The sequence below is a fragment of the Manis pentadactyla genome, chromosome 9, assembly GCF_030020395.1.
Source record: "Manis pentadactyla isolate mManPen7 chromosome 9, mManPen7.hap1, whole genome shotgun sequence".
Lineage (NCBI taxonomy): Eukaryota > Metazoa > Chordata > Mammalia > Pholidota > Manidae > Manis > Manis pentadactyla.
The window spans coordinates 38,511,482-38,527,982 of NC_080027.1; the positions used below are offsets into that span (position 1 = coordinate 38,511,482).

Here is a 16,501-nt window from a genome sequence, read left to right on the forward strand (position 1 = left end):
AAAAAAGAAACACTTTTTAAGACAGATGATTAGAGTTAGCAAAATGAATAATAAATATAATCTGACCAATGAACAAACAATAGACTAAATTCACCAATCGCTGTGCAATCTTTCACAAATAATCTCTCCGAGCTTCCATTTTCTAACTTGAATACTGAGGAAAATAACAATACTTGCTCACATGATTATTGAAAGGCCCCAGGTCACTTTACATATGCAAAATGACTGTGTAAACATAAAAATATATCCAAACATTGAAAGAGTATACACTTGCATTTATTATTAATACAAAGTTATAACCACTTGAACTACGCACAAGAACTTCTGCCATTACATATGGTCCATGTAAACAGTATCAACAAAGTCTCCAAATTCCTACCTTGAATAGAGCTATTTTCAAACTCCTCTGCCTCTTATCAAAATCCAAGTCAAGACCAGCTTAGTCCATTACTTCTGAGAAATACGTCTGATTAGCTCTATTACCTCTAAAGTCTATTCAGGAAATTGGGTTGCATTTGTGGCTTTGACACAAAAATATGACTTTGGACAAATTACATCATCACTCTGGACCCCAGTTCCCTCAACTAAAAATTAATGGATTAGATTATGCCCTGTTATATCATATTTTTATGCCTATTCCCATCTTTTCTTCTCTGGCTAATTCCAACGTATCATTCAAATTTCACTCTGGGATTATCAATCAATTTAACCTAATTAACCATTTATAAAACATTCCATTCAATGACAGCACATACATATTACATGTATATGAAATATTCACCAAGACAGACCCTATATCCTAGCCCAAAAATTCTCAAAAAAGTTAAAAGAATTGAAATTATATGAACCATTTTCTCTAAATACAAAGAATTAAAGTAGAAATAAATAAAAGGCGGCTATCTGGAAAATCCATGTTTGAAAACGAACTACCTCGCACATGATGTGTGTAGGGTCACGGAGAAGACAGTGTAGCACAGAGAAGACAAGTAGTGACTCTGTGGCATCTTACTACACTGATGGACAGTGACTGCAATGGGGTATGGGAGGACCTCTATAATAAGGGTAAATGTAGTAACCACATTGTTTTTTCATGTGAAACCTTCATAAGAGTGTGTATCAATGATAGCTTAATAAAAAAATACATACATATATATATAAATTAACTACCTCTAATATAGCTACCTCTAAATAACCCTTAGATCAAGAAGAAATAAAAGGGAAATTAGAATATATTTTGAATTGAATAAAGATGAAAATACAGTAACAGAATTTGTGGATCACAGCTAAAGCTTAGAGGAATCCTTATTAAATGCTTATTTTAGAAAAGAGAAGTCTCAAATCGGTAACCCAGGATCCTACCTTAAGAAACTAGCACAGAAGAGCAAATCAAACCTAAAGCCAGTAAAAGGAAGAAAATAACAAAGATAAAAGCAAAAACCATTAAAATTAAAAACATTAACAATAAAGATAATCAATGAAACCAAACACTAGTTCTTTGAAAAGCTAATAAAACTGATAAATTTCTAGTGAGAGTGATCAAGAGAAAAAGAAGACAGAAATTACCAATAGCAAGAATGAAAGAAGAAAGGATCATTATATATCCTCTATACATTAAAAGGATATGGTAATAGTGCAGAAAATTTTATACCAATAAATTTGAAGTCATAAAAGGAACTGACAAATTCTTTGGAAGACAAACTATCAAAGTTCACTTAAGAAGATAGAGATAACCTAAATAGCCCTGTATCTAATAAGGTAATAGAAGTCATACTTTTAAACTTTCCCACAGAGAAATCTTAATACACAAATGGCATTACTGAAGAATTCTGGCAAACATTTGTGAAATAAATAACAACTCTAGACAAATTCCTCCAGAAAACAGAAGAGTAAACACTTCCCAATCCATTTTACCAGCATTACTCTGATACTAAACCAGACAAGGACATTGCAAGAGTAATACAGACCAATATCCTTTATGGACATAGATGAAAGGAGCCTGAACAAGTATTAGAGAATCTAATCCACAATGAATGAAAGGAAATTTCCTTAACCTGATAAAGGGTGTATACAATTTACAGCTAATATTGTACTTAATAGTGAAAGACTGAATGCTTTTACTCAGCCTTGCCAACACAAGGATGTCCACTCTACTCACTTCTATTCAACACTGTACTGTCTTAACCAGTGAAATAAGAAAAAGATATATACGTTAGAAAGGAAGAAATTAAACCATCTGTATTCATAAACAATGAATGCCTATGTAGCAATCTACAAAAGGAATCTACAAAAAACTACTAGCTCTAATAAGTAAGTTTAGCAAAGTCATAGAATACAAACTCAATAGAGAAATGTTTCTATATACTTGCAACGAAAATTGGAAATAATATTTTAAAAATGAATACCATTTAAATTAGCACAAAAACAAGCAATCTATAGGTACAAATCTAACAAAATATGTGCAAGTATGTATAATAAAAACAAAAAAATTGAGTGAGATCAAAGAAGATTTTTACCAATAGCTATATGGATTGAAACACCCAATACTGTTAAGATGTCAATTCTCCCCCAAATTTTCTTAGACTTCTGTGAAACTGACAAACGAATTCTGAAGTATATATGTAAAGGCAAAAGATCTAGAATAGCTGAAACAATTTTGAAAAAAAATGAAGTTAGAGGATTAATTTTACTGAATTCAAGATATATAAAACAATGGTAATTAAGATAATGTGATATTGGCATAAGAACAGCATGTGGAACAATGAAATCGAATAGAGTCCAGAGGTAGACCCACAGAAATGATTCTAAACAACTGACTCAGGTAATTAAATAGAGAATTAATAGCCTTTACAACAAAGAGTACAGTAACAAATGTTCATCCAGCTGCAAAACAATGAACTTTGCAACTTACATAAAAAAGTTAATTCAAAATGTATCATATACATAAATGTAAACCTAAAACTATAAAACTTGTAGAAGAACAGAGGAGAAAATCTTTGTGACCTTGGGCAAGACAAAGATGTTTTTAGATAAGACACAAAAACCATGAAACATAAAGAAAAAGCTGATATGTAGTGGACTTCACCAACATTTATAAACTTTTGTTCTTTCAAGAACATCTTAAAATATGAAAAGACAAGTCACAGACTAGCAGGAAACATTTTGAGGATATGCATCTTACAAAGAACTGACTCATATCCAGAATACATAAAGAATTTTACAATTCTATAGTAAGGATTCAAACAACCAAATTAAAAATGGGCAAAAGATCTGAACAAACATTTCACCAAAAAAATAAATAAACAGAGAGGAAGAGAGAAAAAGAAAGATGACAATTTTTAATGCTCAACATCATTTCATCACTAAGGAACTTCAAATTAAAATCACAAAATATCACTTCAAACCCATCAGAATGGAAAATAGTATGACAGTTTCTTATAAATTTCAACATGCACTTACCACTAGACTCCGAAATTACACTCCCAGACATTTTTACTCAAGAGAAATGACAACATTTCAAAACAAAGACTTACATTTAAATTATTCATGGCAGCATTATTCACTGTGGTAGTTACTAGACCTTATACATTTGTCAAAGTCGCTGAACTCTATGCTTTAAAAAGGTGACTTTTTTAAATATAAATTTTACCTCAATGAACCTGACTTGTTAAAAAGATAATCATGCAAAAATCAGCCCTCCTGACTATCCAGACTTGACTCTGGATATCTCTTCCATGTACTCCCATAGTTCTTCATGCAGCTATTCATTAATCACCTGTTTACCAAGTCTAAGTATCTCTGGATCCTTAACATTCAGAACAATGCTCTGTAGAAGCAGATGATCAATTCGGCGATTCTGACTTTATCCTGATACATGCTGTCTTGCTTTCCTCTAAAAACTCCGAATTCTATTTTATCTTATTTTTCTATTAGTATGTTACACCCATTTCATAGGTGAGTTTTGACTTTTTTACAATGAGTCAAAACTCATTCTAATTTCTAATCGGCTTAAAAAACATGTTTTCTCTTTCTTTTGTCCTCCATCACACAGGCCTAACCAGCTTTGTAAAACACATAAATGTTGACTTTCTGAAATTAGGGAATGTTAGATATTCCCTAATGTCTAAGTTGAGAATTTCAAGAAGACCACCACCTAAGAAATGTGAGTTGAAAAGCATGATGAAGGCCATCTTTTCTGGCCAAATACTGTCCTACAAGACAACAGTCCTGCAACACTAATGCTAAGCACCATCCTTCACAAATGTAGATATACTTTCAGAAGAAAAATTAATTAAGTGTTTAATATCATAGTCTATCCACAAAGACAGAAAGGGTATGTGCCTCAGTGCATGGCTCTGGTTGGCCAGCATAAAGTCACAAGTATCTGGTACTGAAAGAAAGGTGAAAGGCCCTAACCCAAAAGGCATTATGTTACAAGCATAATTAAGACCAGCCCCCAAACAAAGGAAAAAATACAAAAACAAAAACAAAAAAAACTAAGAACCTATACCAGATAAAATTTAGTTAAGGAAAATATCTGTTACATGCATTGTTCTGGTCACTATAGAAGGACCCAAACTAAAGTACGGTAAACAAAATGATGAGGGCAGAGATTCTAATCTGAAAAAAATATGTAGAATTAAATTATTTCTTTAAAAGAAACATACCAGAGAGTATACATTAAACTATATATTATATATATATATATATATAATTAAAAATATATATACACAAATATATAAAAACATATAAAATAAATATAAAAATATATAAAATATATATATATATATATACATTAAGAATATTTGTATATGTGGCCAACATTTTAAATTACCATTAAAAGTAGTTCCATAGGTACCACAAAATAGAAACAGTATTTACTCCAAGGTAGAGTGGGTGGTTACCAAGGACTGCATGCATATACTAGTGTGGCACAGCACAAAGAATGAATTTTTAAGTCACCAGGCCTGGATTTAAATCCACTGACCAATGTGATCTTGAGTTTCTTAAACTATCTGAGGGTCACCTTCCCATTTGGAAAATAAGGGCAATAATATCAACTTTCACAAGATTGCTATAAACATTAATTTTAATAATCTATGTCTGGGGATGACAAATAGTTTCATTTCACATGCATTTCTGATATATTGCTAGCTGCATCCTGTAACACTGTCTTAGAAGGGATTACAGAGCAACATTCGAGCTCAGCTGGAAAAGTATATTATCCAATAGCTACATCACTCATGGGGAAAGAGTGACAGTATATAAGCCAGGCATTTGTTATCCCTGTGCTCAATAAACAATAGCTCTTCTTATTCCTGGTGTACTGTATTCCAACTGTACTGGTTATAGGAGAAGTGTTTTTAGTATGTTTCTTATTTGCAAATTAATTTTCAGATTCTAGAGGTAAAATCCACCAAAACAGAAGCAGCAGAATGTTATCAGAGAGCACATTCTTTCCTACAAAAAAAATCCTCTTAAAATAGCAGCTTAGTATGTTGCTTCATGTTTCCTCAGTTAAGAATTATTTTTTACACTTGGCAACAACTCAAATTTCTATAATTAAGTAAACAATCATAAAAGGTCTCTTTTTATAATAGGAAAAATAGACTTAGAGGAATCAACAGCAACATTAGGTTAGTTTAGAGAAGACAATTACTCAAAACTATAGTCTAAAAATTACCTGCTGACCCAAGTATTTCAGCCCATCCAAACACACTTTCCATTCAATCAACAGCTGGTAGATGTCCTCCTTTCCACCCCATATCTTTACCACAAAACAAGACACAGATGTATCAAGACGATCTGGCATTATTCCAAAATCAAGACTCCGCCATGTTGGATTCTGTTGACGGAAATGAAAACGTGCTTTAGGAAGATTCAATTTGTTTACAGTTATTTCAATTAGGTTATAAATCAATTTTTAAAAACCAAAAGACCTCATAAATATATTAAATTGCAAACTTAAATGAACCAAGAAGATGTTCCAACTAACACAATGGAGGTGATAATAGCACAGGCACACCTTGGAGATTCTGCAGGTACAGTTTCTGACCACCACAATAAAGCAAATACCACAATAAAATTGGTCAAATGAATTTTTTGGTTTCCTAATGCATATAAAAGTTATGTTTTTTTTAAAAAAGTTATGTTTAAGGCAAAACAGAAGGAACAAAACAACAGCAGACTCATAGACACCAAGAAGGGACTAGTGGTTACCAAGGGGGAGGGGTTGGGGAGTGTGGGGGCAAAGGGAAAGGGGATTAAGGGGCACAATAATTTGCAATCAAAATACAGGATGGTCATGGGGGACAACAGCACAGCACAGAGAATACAGTTAATGATTCTATAACATCTTAACTACATTGATGGACAGTGACCACACTGAGGGGTGAGGATTGATAATATAGGTAACTGCTGAACCACTGTGTTGTGTATTTAAAACTAATATAAGATTGTATTTCAATGGTACTTTAATAATTTGAATAAGCATGACATAAAAAAACAGTAATGTTTATACCATACCGTAGTCTATTAAGTATGCAAGAGGATTATGTGTAAAAAACAATGTACATGCCTTAATTAAAAATACTTCATTGCAAAAAAAAATTGCTAATCATCATCTGAGTTTTCACTGAGTTATCATCTTTTTGCTGGTGGAGGGTCCTGCTTCAATGTTGGTGGCTCCTAACTGATCAGGGTGGTGGTTGCAATTTCTTAAAATAAAGGCAACAGTGAAGTTTGCTGCATCAGTTGACTCTTCCTCTCATGAACGATTTCTCTGTAACATGCGAGCCTATTTGACAGCATTTTATCCATAGCAGAACTTCTTTCAAAATAGAAGCCAATCCTCCAAAACCCTGCTGCTGCTTTATCAACTGAGTTTATGTGATACTCTAAATCCTCTGTTGTCATTTTAATAATCTTCACAGCATCTTCACCAGGAGAAGATTCCAACTCAAGAAACCACTTTGCTCATCCCTAAGAAGCAGCTCCTCATCCATTCAAGTTTTACCATGAGTTCGCAGCTATTCAATCACATCATCAGTCTCTACTCTTAATTCTAGTTCTCCTACTATTTCTACTATATCTGTAGTTACTTCCTCCGATGAAGTCTTAAGCCCCTAAAAGTCACTCATGAAGTCTGGAATCAACTTCTTCCAAAGTCCTGTTATTGACATTTGACCTCTTCCCATGAATCATGAATGTTCTTAATGGCATCAACAATGCTGAATTCTTTCCAGGAGGCTTTCAATTTATGTTGCCCAGATCCATCAAAGAAATCACTACATCAGCCTTATGAACTGTATTTCTTAAATAATAAGACTTTGTAAGAAATTACCCCTTGATTCATGGCTGCAGAATGTATGCTATGTTGGCAGGCATAAAAGCAACATTAATCTCGTACATCTTCATGAGAGCTCTTGGGTGACCAGATGCATTGTCAATGAACAGTAATATTTTGAAAGGAAATATTTTTCTCTGAGCACTGGTCTCAAAAGTGAACTTAAAATATTCAGGAAACCATGCTGTAAACAGATGTGCTATCACTCAGGCTTTATTTTTCCATTCATAGAGCACAAGCAAAGTAGGCTACACATAATTCTTAAGGACTCCAGGACTTTCAGAATAGTAAATGAGCACTGGTTTCAACTTAAAGTTGCCAGCTGCATTAGCCCCCAACAAGAGTCAGCCTGTCCTTGAAGCTTGGAATCCAGGCACTGACTTCTCTCTAGCTAGGGAAGTTCTACATGGCAATTTCTTCTAACAGAACCGTTTTCGCTTCACTGAAAATCTGTGATTTAGTGCAGCTCCCTTCATAAATCATCTTTGCTAGAGCTTCTGGATAACTTGCTGCAGCTTCTACATCAGCACTTGCTGCTTCACTTGGCACTGTGCTGTTATGGAGATGGCTTCTTTTCTTAAACCCCATGAACCAAAGTTCACTAGCTTCTAACTTTTCTTCAGCAGCTTCCTCACCTCTCTCAGCCTGCATGGAAGTGAAGAGAGAGGGCTTGCTCTGGATTAGGCCTTAAATTACGGAAATGCTGTGGCTAGTTTGGTTGTCTGTCCAGACCACTAAAACTTTTTCTGTATCAGCAATAAGACTATTTCGCTTTCTGATAATTCATGTGGTCACTGGAATAGCATTTTTAATTTCTTTCAAGCACTTTTCCTTTGCATTCACAACTTGGCTAAGTATGTGGCTCAAGAGGCCCAGCTTTTAGCCTCTATCGGCTTTCGACATGCCTTCCTCACTAAGCTTAATCATTTCTAGCTTTTGATTTAAAGTGAGATAAATGTAACTCTTCATGTTACTTGAACACTTAGAGGCATTTTAGGGTTATTAATTGACCTAATTTCAGTATTATTTTATCTCAGGGAATAGGGAGGCCCAAGGAAAAAGAGAGAGATGAGGCAACAGCCAGTTGCTCGTACAGTCAGAACACAAACAACACTTTTCAATTAAGTTCACCATCTTATCCATTCATGGTACCCCCCCAAACAGTTACAATAGTAACGTCAAAGATGACTGGTCACAAATTACTGTAACAAATATAATAATAATGAAAAAGTTTGAAATACCACAAGAATTACCAGAATGTGACCTGAGACACAAAGTGAGCAAATGCTGTTGGAAGAGAAGACTTGCTGGACACACACCTTCAATGTGTAAAAACACAATATCCAAGAAGCACAATAAAACCAAAGCACAGTAAGACAAAATATGCCTGTATTTCTGAACTTCTCTGATTATTTATCAGGGACATTAGAAGGAGCATATATTTTAATCTCTCATTAATATGGCTTCATTATAGTAATTCATTTGTTTATTCAACACTTAAAAAGGATCCACAGTGGCACAGAAAGCAGGAGTAAACTTTGAAGGAAAGGGGGAAAGTCATCACAGAGGCTGTGAAACTGGTTTTTAAAGGAAAAATAGGATTTCACCAGGTTTAAAATAAAGAGTTCCAGGCAAAGGGACCACAATAAACAAGGGCTCAGAGGTGTGGTATAGCAAGGTGTTGTCAAGGAACTAAGACAACTGCTGGAATACAACACGAGAAAAGCAGGACACAGAACTGGAGAGGCAAACAAGGGACAAACCGAAGGACTTTTTATGCCTTGCCAAGGAAGCAGTCCTTTATTTACTCTGTACAAGAGGTAAGGCCATTGAAAAGTTTTAAGCCCAACTTTATCTGTTCATTAACAGAATCATTCAGATAGTTAAAACACTTTGAAAAGTCAAAATGTTAAGGAGCTTTAATGACATCAATGTAAATGAACTACAAAGCATCAATCACTCACTCTCATTTATTTCACCTATATTAAACATTAAGGCTTTCATTGCTGAATGTAAATATAATCAATCTTAAATGAATAATTTTCATATTATATAAATCAGTAAATCAAAGCATCCTCATACAAGGGTAACAAACTCCTCTTGGCTTTGGGGCAGCTATTTTCCTGTCAGAAGCCCGAACGGAGTAGGCTAGTGCTTGTTTCTGTTGAAGGGGGTATACCGATGTGTGCATTTCTGTGGATTTGGTTGTTGAGGTTTCTGGAGAGAAGGCATCACTTTCAGTTTCACAGCACTTATGTCTGATATATCTTTTTCACTTACATGTTGGTATTTCTATTGTCTAATTTCCTTCCACTAAAATAAAAGTCCTGATAGACAGGAATATTGCCTGACTTGTTTACTGCAAGATCTCCAAAGCTCGAAAAGTACCTGGTATGCATTCAATAAATATTTGCTGAATGAGTGGTGAATGTCCAGTTAATGGATATGGCCATTTGAGGATACTGAAAGACTATCAATAAAAACAAAGGATGGCAACATAGTAAGCACATTCATGCAATCAGTTTTTTTATACTGGATCATATAAAAACCAAATTCCAATCATCCAAGAATTTCAACCTAAGATCAATAGAATTCCATTTGTAAATGACTCCTGGGATCTATCACACTGTAATTGTTTTAGAAGCCCTGCTACGTGGGGGTAGAGTTTCACTTAAATATTTGAGCACAAACTCTGACCAGTCACTGACTGACCACTCAGCTATGCAGACACTGAAGTAAGTGTCACTAGAAAGGTAGACAGACTCAGGAACAGCAGCAGACAATCAACCAAACAGCCACAGGCTTGTGAAGAATCACTTAACTTCAGCCTTTGCTCTGTCAAATGAAGGGAACTGAGAGGCAGTGTGATAGAGAAGCAAGTGATATAATTAAGCTACACTGCTAATTACATAGTCCCCTCTGTGCCTTAGAATATTCAGCTATACAAACTGGAACAACTGTCAACTTACAGGGTTTTTAGAAAGCTTAAACAGAATAATAACTAATTATAGTAATAGCTGCCATTTTAACACTTACTAGTGATGGATACAAGACAAAATCAGGTAATACATGAAAAGGACATAGTTGAATGCCTATCCTAGCGTTAGACAGCAGAAGCATCTAACCTGTTTAATAAAGTAGCCCTGTTCATCTTAACAGCAAGTCCACATGAGGTAAATAAGACAACTTGTTAACCTCAATAGTTAAAAAGACAAAAATACCATATTTCATCAAATCCTAGATACCACCAATTATGATATATCATTGCTGCATGTACCATTAAGAAAAAAAAAGAAAATGATTTTGATATGCCTCTGGATTTCTAAGATGTTTAATTGTGGAAAAATGTGCATCTTAGAATCAATAAACACAATAGCTAAGTGTCTTGTCTAAGGTCTCCTAGCAAAAACAGCACTAGAATTTGAAGCTAGGTCTCTAAATAATTTGTCTCATTTGCTCTTTCTTGTTTAGTTGGTTTTTATTTTTTTCTCCCCACCAAATCACAGAAGACAGAATTTAGAACAATTTCCTTATTGTTGATTGTCAACAATTTCCTTATTTAGATCCCAAAGCCAGAGAGAGAACTCTGCCCTCTACCTGTGCCCTATTCTCTGGGCAAAAGGAACTGGGGTGACTTCATTGCACACAAACATGGTCTTGTTGCTCTATCACCTCACTCTATACCTGAGTAGGGCTGAGACATAAATAAGTAAACATGACAGCAAACAATGAGGTAGTTCAATACAGATCAACTATACTTAACCTTCACAAAACTCAAAAGCCTTTGAGTCAACAGCACTATTACAATGTTTCAAAGGAGAAACTAATGCTAGGGTGACTCACCTAAGGACACACATTTGGTTATATCTGGAGCTGGTCTGTGTCTGATCTAAAGACATGAAAACATTAGATAACTTCTATATATGAGATCATATAATGTCCCTTAAATAAGGAAAAGGGAAGGGAGACCAGAAAAATATGACATAGATAAGAAAAATGATTACATTTCACTTAACTGGAATTCAACAGACCACCAGTTCCCCCTATCCCTGAATAGTCAAAAACAGAAAGCGTAAAAAAGGCTACTTAAACTATCAAGTTAGATCAAGTAAGATTGAATATATTCCACAAAATTTTTTGCACAGAATTTGCTTACTCTTAATTGGCATTAACTGACAGGTTTTTCCAAAACAGGCACTTAATTTTAAAAAAAAGAACATCTAAATGGCAATAAACACTAGGAAAGGTGCTCAACTAGAACAGTATATGAAGAAATATAATTAAAATCACAATACAGTACCACCACTATCACAAAAGAAGGGCTAAAGTTTTAAAAAACAAGTAATACCAAGTTTAGACAAGGATGTGGGAGTAACTAAAAACCTCACAGCACTGGTAGGGATGTAACTAGCACATCATTTTGAAAAAACTATTTAGCAATATCTACTAAAGCTGAAAATAACCTATGACGCAGCACTTAATTCCACTCCTAAGTATATAACTAAGAGAAATGCATATATACATGTTCACCAAAAGACACATACATTAGAATTAATGAACTACTTCATGTAACAACATGAACAAATCTCACAAATATTATGCTAAGCAAAAGAGTATATAGCACATAAAAATTCAAAACCAACCAGAACTCATCTATAGTGCCAGAAGTCAGGATAGTGGTTCTCTTTGTGGGGAGGTGAGAACTAGAGGGAGAACACAGAGGTGCTGGTAATGTTCTACTTCTTGATCTGGTAACACTGAACTGTTCCCTTTGAAAAGTCACCGACTATTATTTGTGCCCTTTACTGCAGTGTGTGCTATATCTCAATAAAAAATAAAGGTATGTTCTGTAAAGACCCAATAAAGAAAAAATACAGCAACTTAAATGGAAGAGTCTGCAGCAATAAATTAAATGTACATATCTTCCCATGATGTTACTTCAGGCCCTAAAGCTTAAAGAGTAGGAGGTGGAGGACCCTGCTGCCCTTCAAATTGCACCACCTGAAAAGACAGCCATTTGCTTCCCAAGTTGTAAGATCACCTGTCAACAAAAGCACATATACTCTAGAATATGAATTAGTATAATTTCAAATTCTCATTGTCAGAGTGATAAAGCACCAGAAAAAGCATGAAAAAACCACTCCTTTCCAAAGTGAAAAAAAAAAAGACTTGGTGAATATATCTGAAGGGCCATACTGCATGGGGGAGGGGAGGACGATTTGAGGGGTTGTATTAAGTAATTGTAAATATTTGTTGTATTAAATATTTGTAAATACTTCATTGTAAAATAAATTAAAAGGCTTTGAAGGGAAGATGGTCTTTTGAAGTTATTTCATGTGGTTGACTAGATAACCTAGGTTTCCTTTCTAAGCCAATACAACATGAATACACTACAGCCATTGTCAATCTTTGCATTACAATGACTTTCCTTTATATTTTTATAAAATAGCTGTCAATGAGCAATAGTTCCTGAGTTGGTACATTAAGATACAGGCAGATACAATCTGCCACACATTCAAAGACTAACATTACTGCCCAGTAATGTTACTGTAAAAACCCAGATGATTTTTACATATCTTTAAGCTAATCACACCAGCCCATTTTCTAGATGTAACAAATTATTTAAGTATTAACATCATCTAGGGACCTACACACCATGTTCACTGAAAGTACAATGGCAGAATATCAGGATATGTGTGGCTTTGAAAAGTTCACTGCTTACTAACTACCCACAAGAGAATCTAAAATCATTATTTATTACCATGATAATTTCTCATAATTTATTACTATGATAACACTGCTCAGTGACTACTTACTTTAATTAAACAAATCATTGATACACAATTATGAAGATTTCACATGAAAAACACTGTGGTTTCAACATTCACCCATATTATTGTCCTCACCCCTCCCCACTGCAGTCACTATCAGCATAGTAAGATGCTATAGAGTCCTTAGTTGAAGACTATTTATTTTTAAAACACACGTGTAAAGAAAAACTTCAAAACGCAAACTATTGCTGTTCTTCACTTAATAACAAATGTGTAGTCACAAGAAACATAACTAAGAATTCATAAAAGTTGTTCCAACTTTCTCACAATATATAACTCTCAGGAAGTACATGCTGATTTTGTAAGTAATAGTTATTTCTCAGCCCAATAAACTCTTTTTCCCTTTCTCATTCACCTCAATTCATCTATTATGTCTCAACTTTAAGAATTACTTGTTAGAAATCCTACCTAACCATTCTCTCTTAAACTAAGATAAATAACACTCCCACAGGTTTTCATAGAATCTTGTTCTTCCCTAGGACAACTACATGTGTCCATTATCTTAGTCTCCCTCCAAATCATGTAATTGACAAGGAAGATAGAAGTTAGAACACCCTGAAGATGATACTGTTTAACACAGTATGTTTTAATTTAAAACATAATTTGGCATACTCAAGAGGAGCAAACTCCCTACTCACACACACTTACGGAAATGAAATGTTAATTCATTCGGTCACAATTCAATTGAGACATAAACGTGGCTTGAGAATCACTCAATCCAGTAACTCATCAAAAATATTTATAATGTTCAGTCAGTTGTGTCCCAAAGATTTTAAAACAACTCAGATTTAAAAACAGTTGTGTCCAAAGATTTTAAAACAATTCTAACAGAAGTCTATGGTTATGATAAATCATGTCACATGCTTTCCCTAAAACTACATGCTCTAGAATTTTGTTTATTCAATTATAAGGCCCATCTCTGACCTCTACTAGCCCTCTAGTGATATTTAATCAGTTGAAGAAAGTGTGATGGAGGCAGCATGATGCTGCATCAGGGCTCCTGAACATCAGTTCTACTAGTCTAGAGTGAATTCCTCAGCCTGCCTGAACCTTGGTTCCCTTAACTACCAGACAGGTATATCTCTTACCCTGTAGCATGTTAACAAAATGAGAAACAATGTATATAATACATCCACTGTATACTACTTGAATCACAGGTGGGTACTTAGTAATTGATACCTCTTGTTTATTAAAGAAATACACATTTACAGAGGAATTTTAAAACACACACAAACTATCTATCATTGTCTTACTCCCATAAAGAGATTTTTAATTTTCTAATAAAAGTTTAAGAACTCCCTTTTTGTATGCTCCACATTGTTAATCATCAGGGAAATGCAAATTAAAACCACAACAAGATATCATCTTATACCAGTTAGGATGGCCAACATCCAAAAGATAAGGAACAACAAATGCTGGCAAGGATGCGGAGAAAGGGAAACTGTCCTATACTGTTGTAGGAATGTAAATTAATTCAACCATTGTGGAAAGCAATATGGAGTTTCCTCAAAAAACTAAAAATAGAAATACCATTTGACCCAGTAATTCCACTCCTAGGAATTTACCAAAGAAAACAAGATCCCTGATTCAAAAAGACATATGAACCCCTGTGTTTATAGCAGCACTACTTACAATAGCCAAGAAATGGAAGCAACCTAAGTGTCCATCAGTAGATGAACAGATAAAGAAGATGTAGTATATATACACAAAGGAATATTATTCAGCCATAAAAAGAAAAGAAATCCTACCATTTGCAACAACATGGATGGAGCTAGAGGGTATTATGATCAGAGAAATAAGCCAGGCAGAGAAGACAAGTACCAAATGATTTTACTTATTTGTGGAGTATAACATGAAAATTGAAGGAACAAAATAGCAGCAGACTCACAGACTCTAAGAAGAGACTAGCAGTTACCAAAGGGAAGGGGTTGAGGAGGTTGGGTGGGTGGTGAGGGAGAAGGGGATTAAGAGGCACTATAATTAGCACTCACAATATAGTTAAGTCACGGGGAAGGCAGTACAGCACGGAGAAGACAAGTAATGACTCTAGCATCTTATTACACTGATAGACAGTGACTGCAGTGTGATTGGACTGGGGGGAACTTAATAAAATGGGTGAATGATGAAACCACAATGTTGCTCATGTGAAACTTTCACAAGACTGTGTATCAATGATACCTTAATTTTAAAAAAACAATAATAAGCTAAGACATGGAAGCAACCTAAGTGTCCATCAGTAGATGAATGGATAAAGAAGATGTGGTACATATACACAATGGAACATTATTCAGCCAAAAGAAGAAAACAAATCCTACCATTTACAACAACATGGATGGATCTAGAGCATATTAAGCTCAGTGAAATAAGCCAGGTGGAGAAAGACAAGTGCCAAATGATTTCTCTTAGTTCTGGAGTATAACAACAAAGCAAAACTGAAGAAACAAAACAGCAACAGACTCACAGACTCCAAGAAGGGACTAGCGGTTGCCAAGGGGGAGGGCAGGTGGGGAGGGAGGGGCAAGGGGACTGAGGGGTATTATGATTGGCACACATGGTGTGGGGGGGACATGGGGAAGACAGTGTAGCACAGAGAAGGCAAACAGTGACTCTGTGGCATCTTACTACACTGAGGGACAGTGACTGCAATGGGGTATGGGCGGGGACACAACAACATGGGTGAATATAGTAACCACATTGTTTTTTCATGTGAAACCTTCATAAGAGTCAATATCAATAATACCTTAATAAATAAATAAATAGATTGTATATCCAAAAAAACTTAAGGGAGTTTCAGTAAAAATCATAATTGAGAAACTTAAAAATAATAATAATAATGGCTCCAAAGTTAAAAAACAACAAGCTCCCTTTTTAAAATATCTATCAACCAACTTTATAATTGCTAAAGATGGGTACATGTGGGTTCATTACACAATTCATCTCTATTTTTCTGTATGTACAAAATTACCTTTACAGAATTTAGTTATGTTCATTCTTACTGCTTCAATAATTTTAGTTATTAATTAGTCAATGACCCTTCAAACAAAAAGTTCCCAAAAGTTAACTGGTTTGGAGGATATGGCTAGCTAAAGCCAGAGGCTTTTAAGTTAAATTATACATTCACCACTAATTGTTCTATGCTAAATATGAAAAGAAATCATTACTCTGACATATAACTTGGAGACCCACCTTCACCATCTTGCCTACGAAAGGTCAATTATTCTAGTTACTCAATGCAACAGACACTTACTGGACTTTTCTGTTTAAGCATTGTGCTTGAGAATTAGAAAACAGAAAAATGAGTAAGTTGATCATCCTTGCCCACCACATG

The 16,501-nt window shown here is 34.7% G+C and overlaps 1 protein-coding gene across 4 annotated transcripts in view; it reads right to left on the reverse strand.

Moving 5' to 3' along the window:
- Positions 1 to 16,501, reverse strand: part of UVRAG (UV radiation resistance associated) — a 328,856-nt gene that overhangs the window by 272,286 nt on the left and 40,069 nt on the right. For all 4 annotated transcript variants that reach the window (XM_057507207.1, XM_057507206.1, XM_036895386.2 and 1 more), the window contains one exon: positions 5,681 to 5,842. In XM_057507207.1, the coding sequence (XP_057363190.1) occupies positions 5,681 to 5,842 (162 nt within the window). The remainder of the gene's footprint in view (positions 1 to 5,680; positions 5,843 to 16,501) is intronic.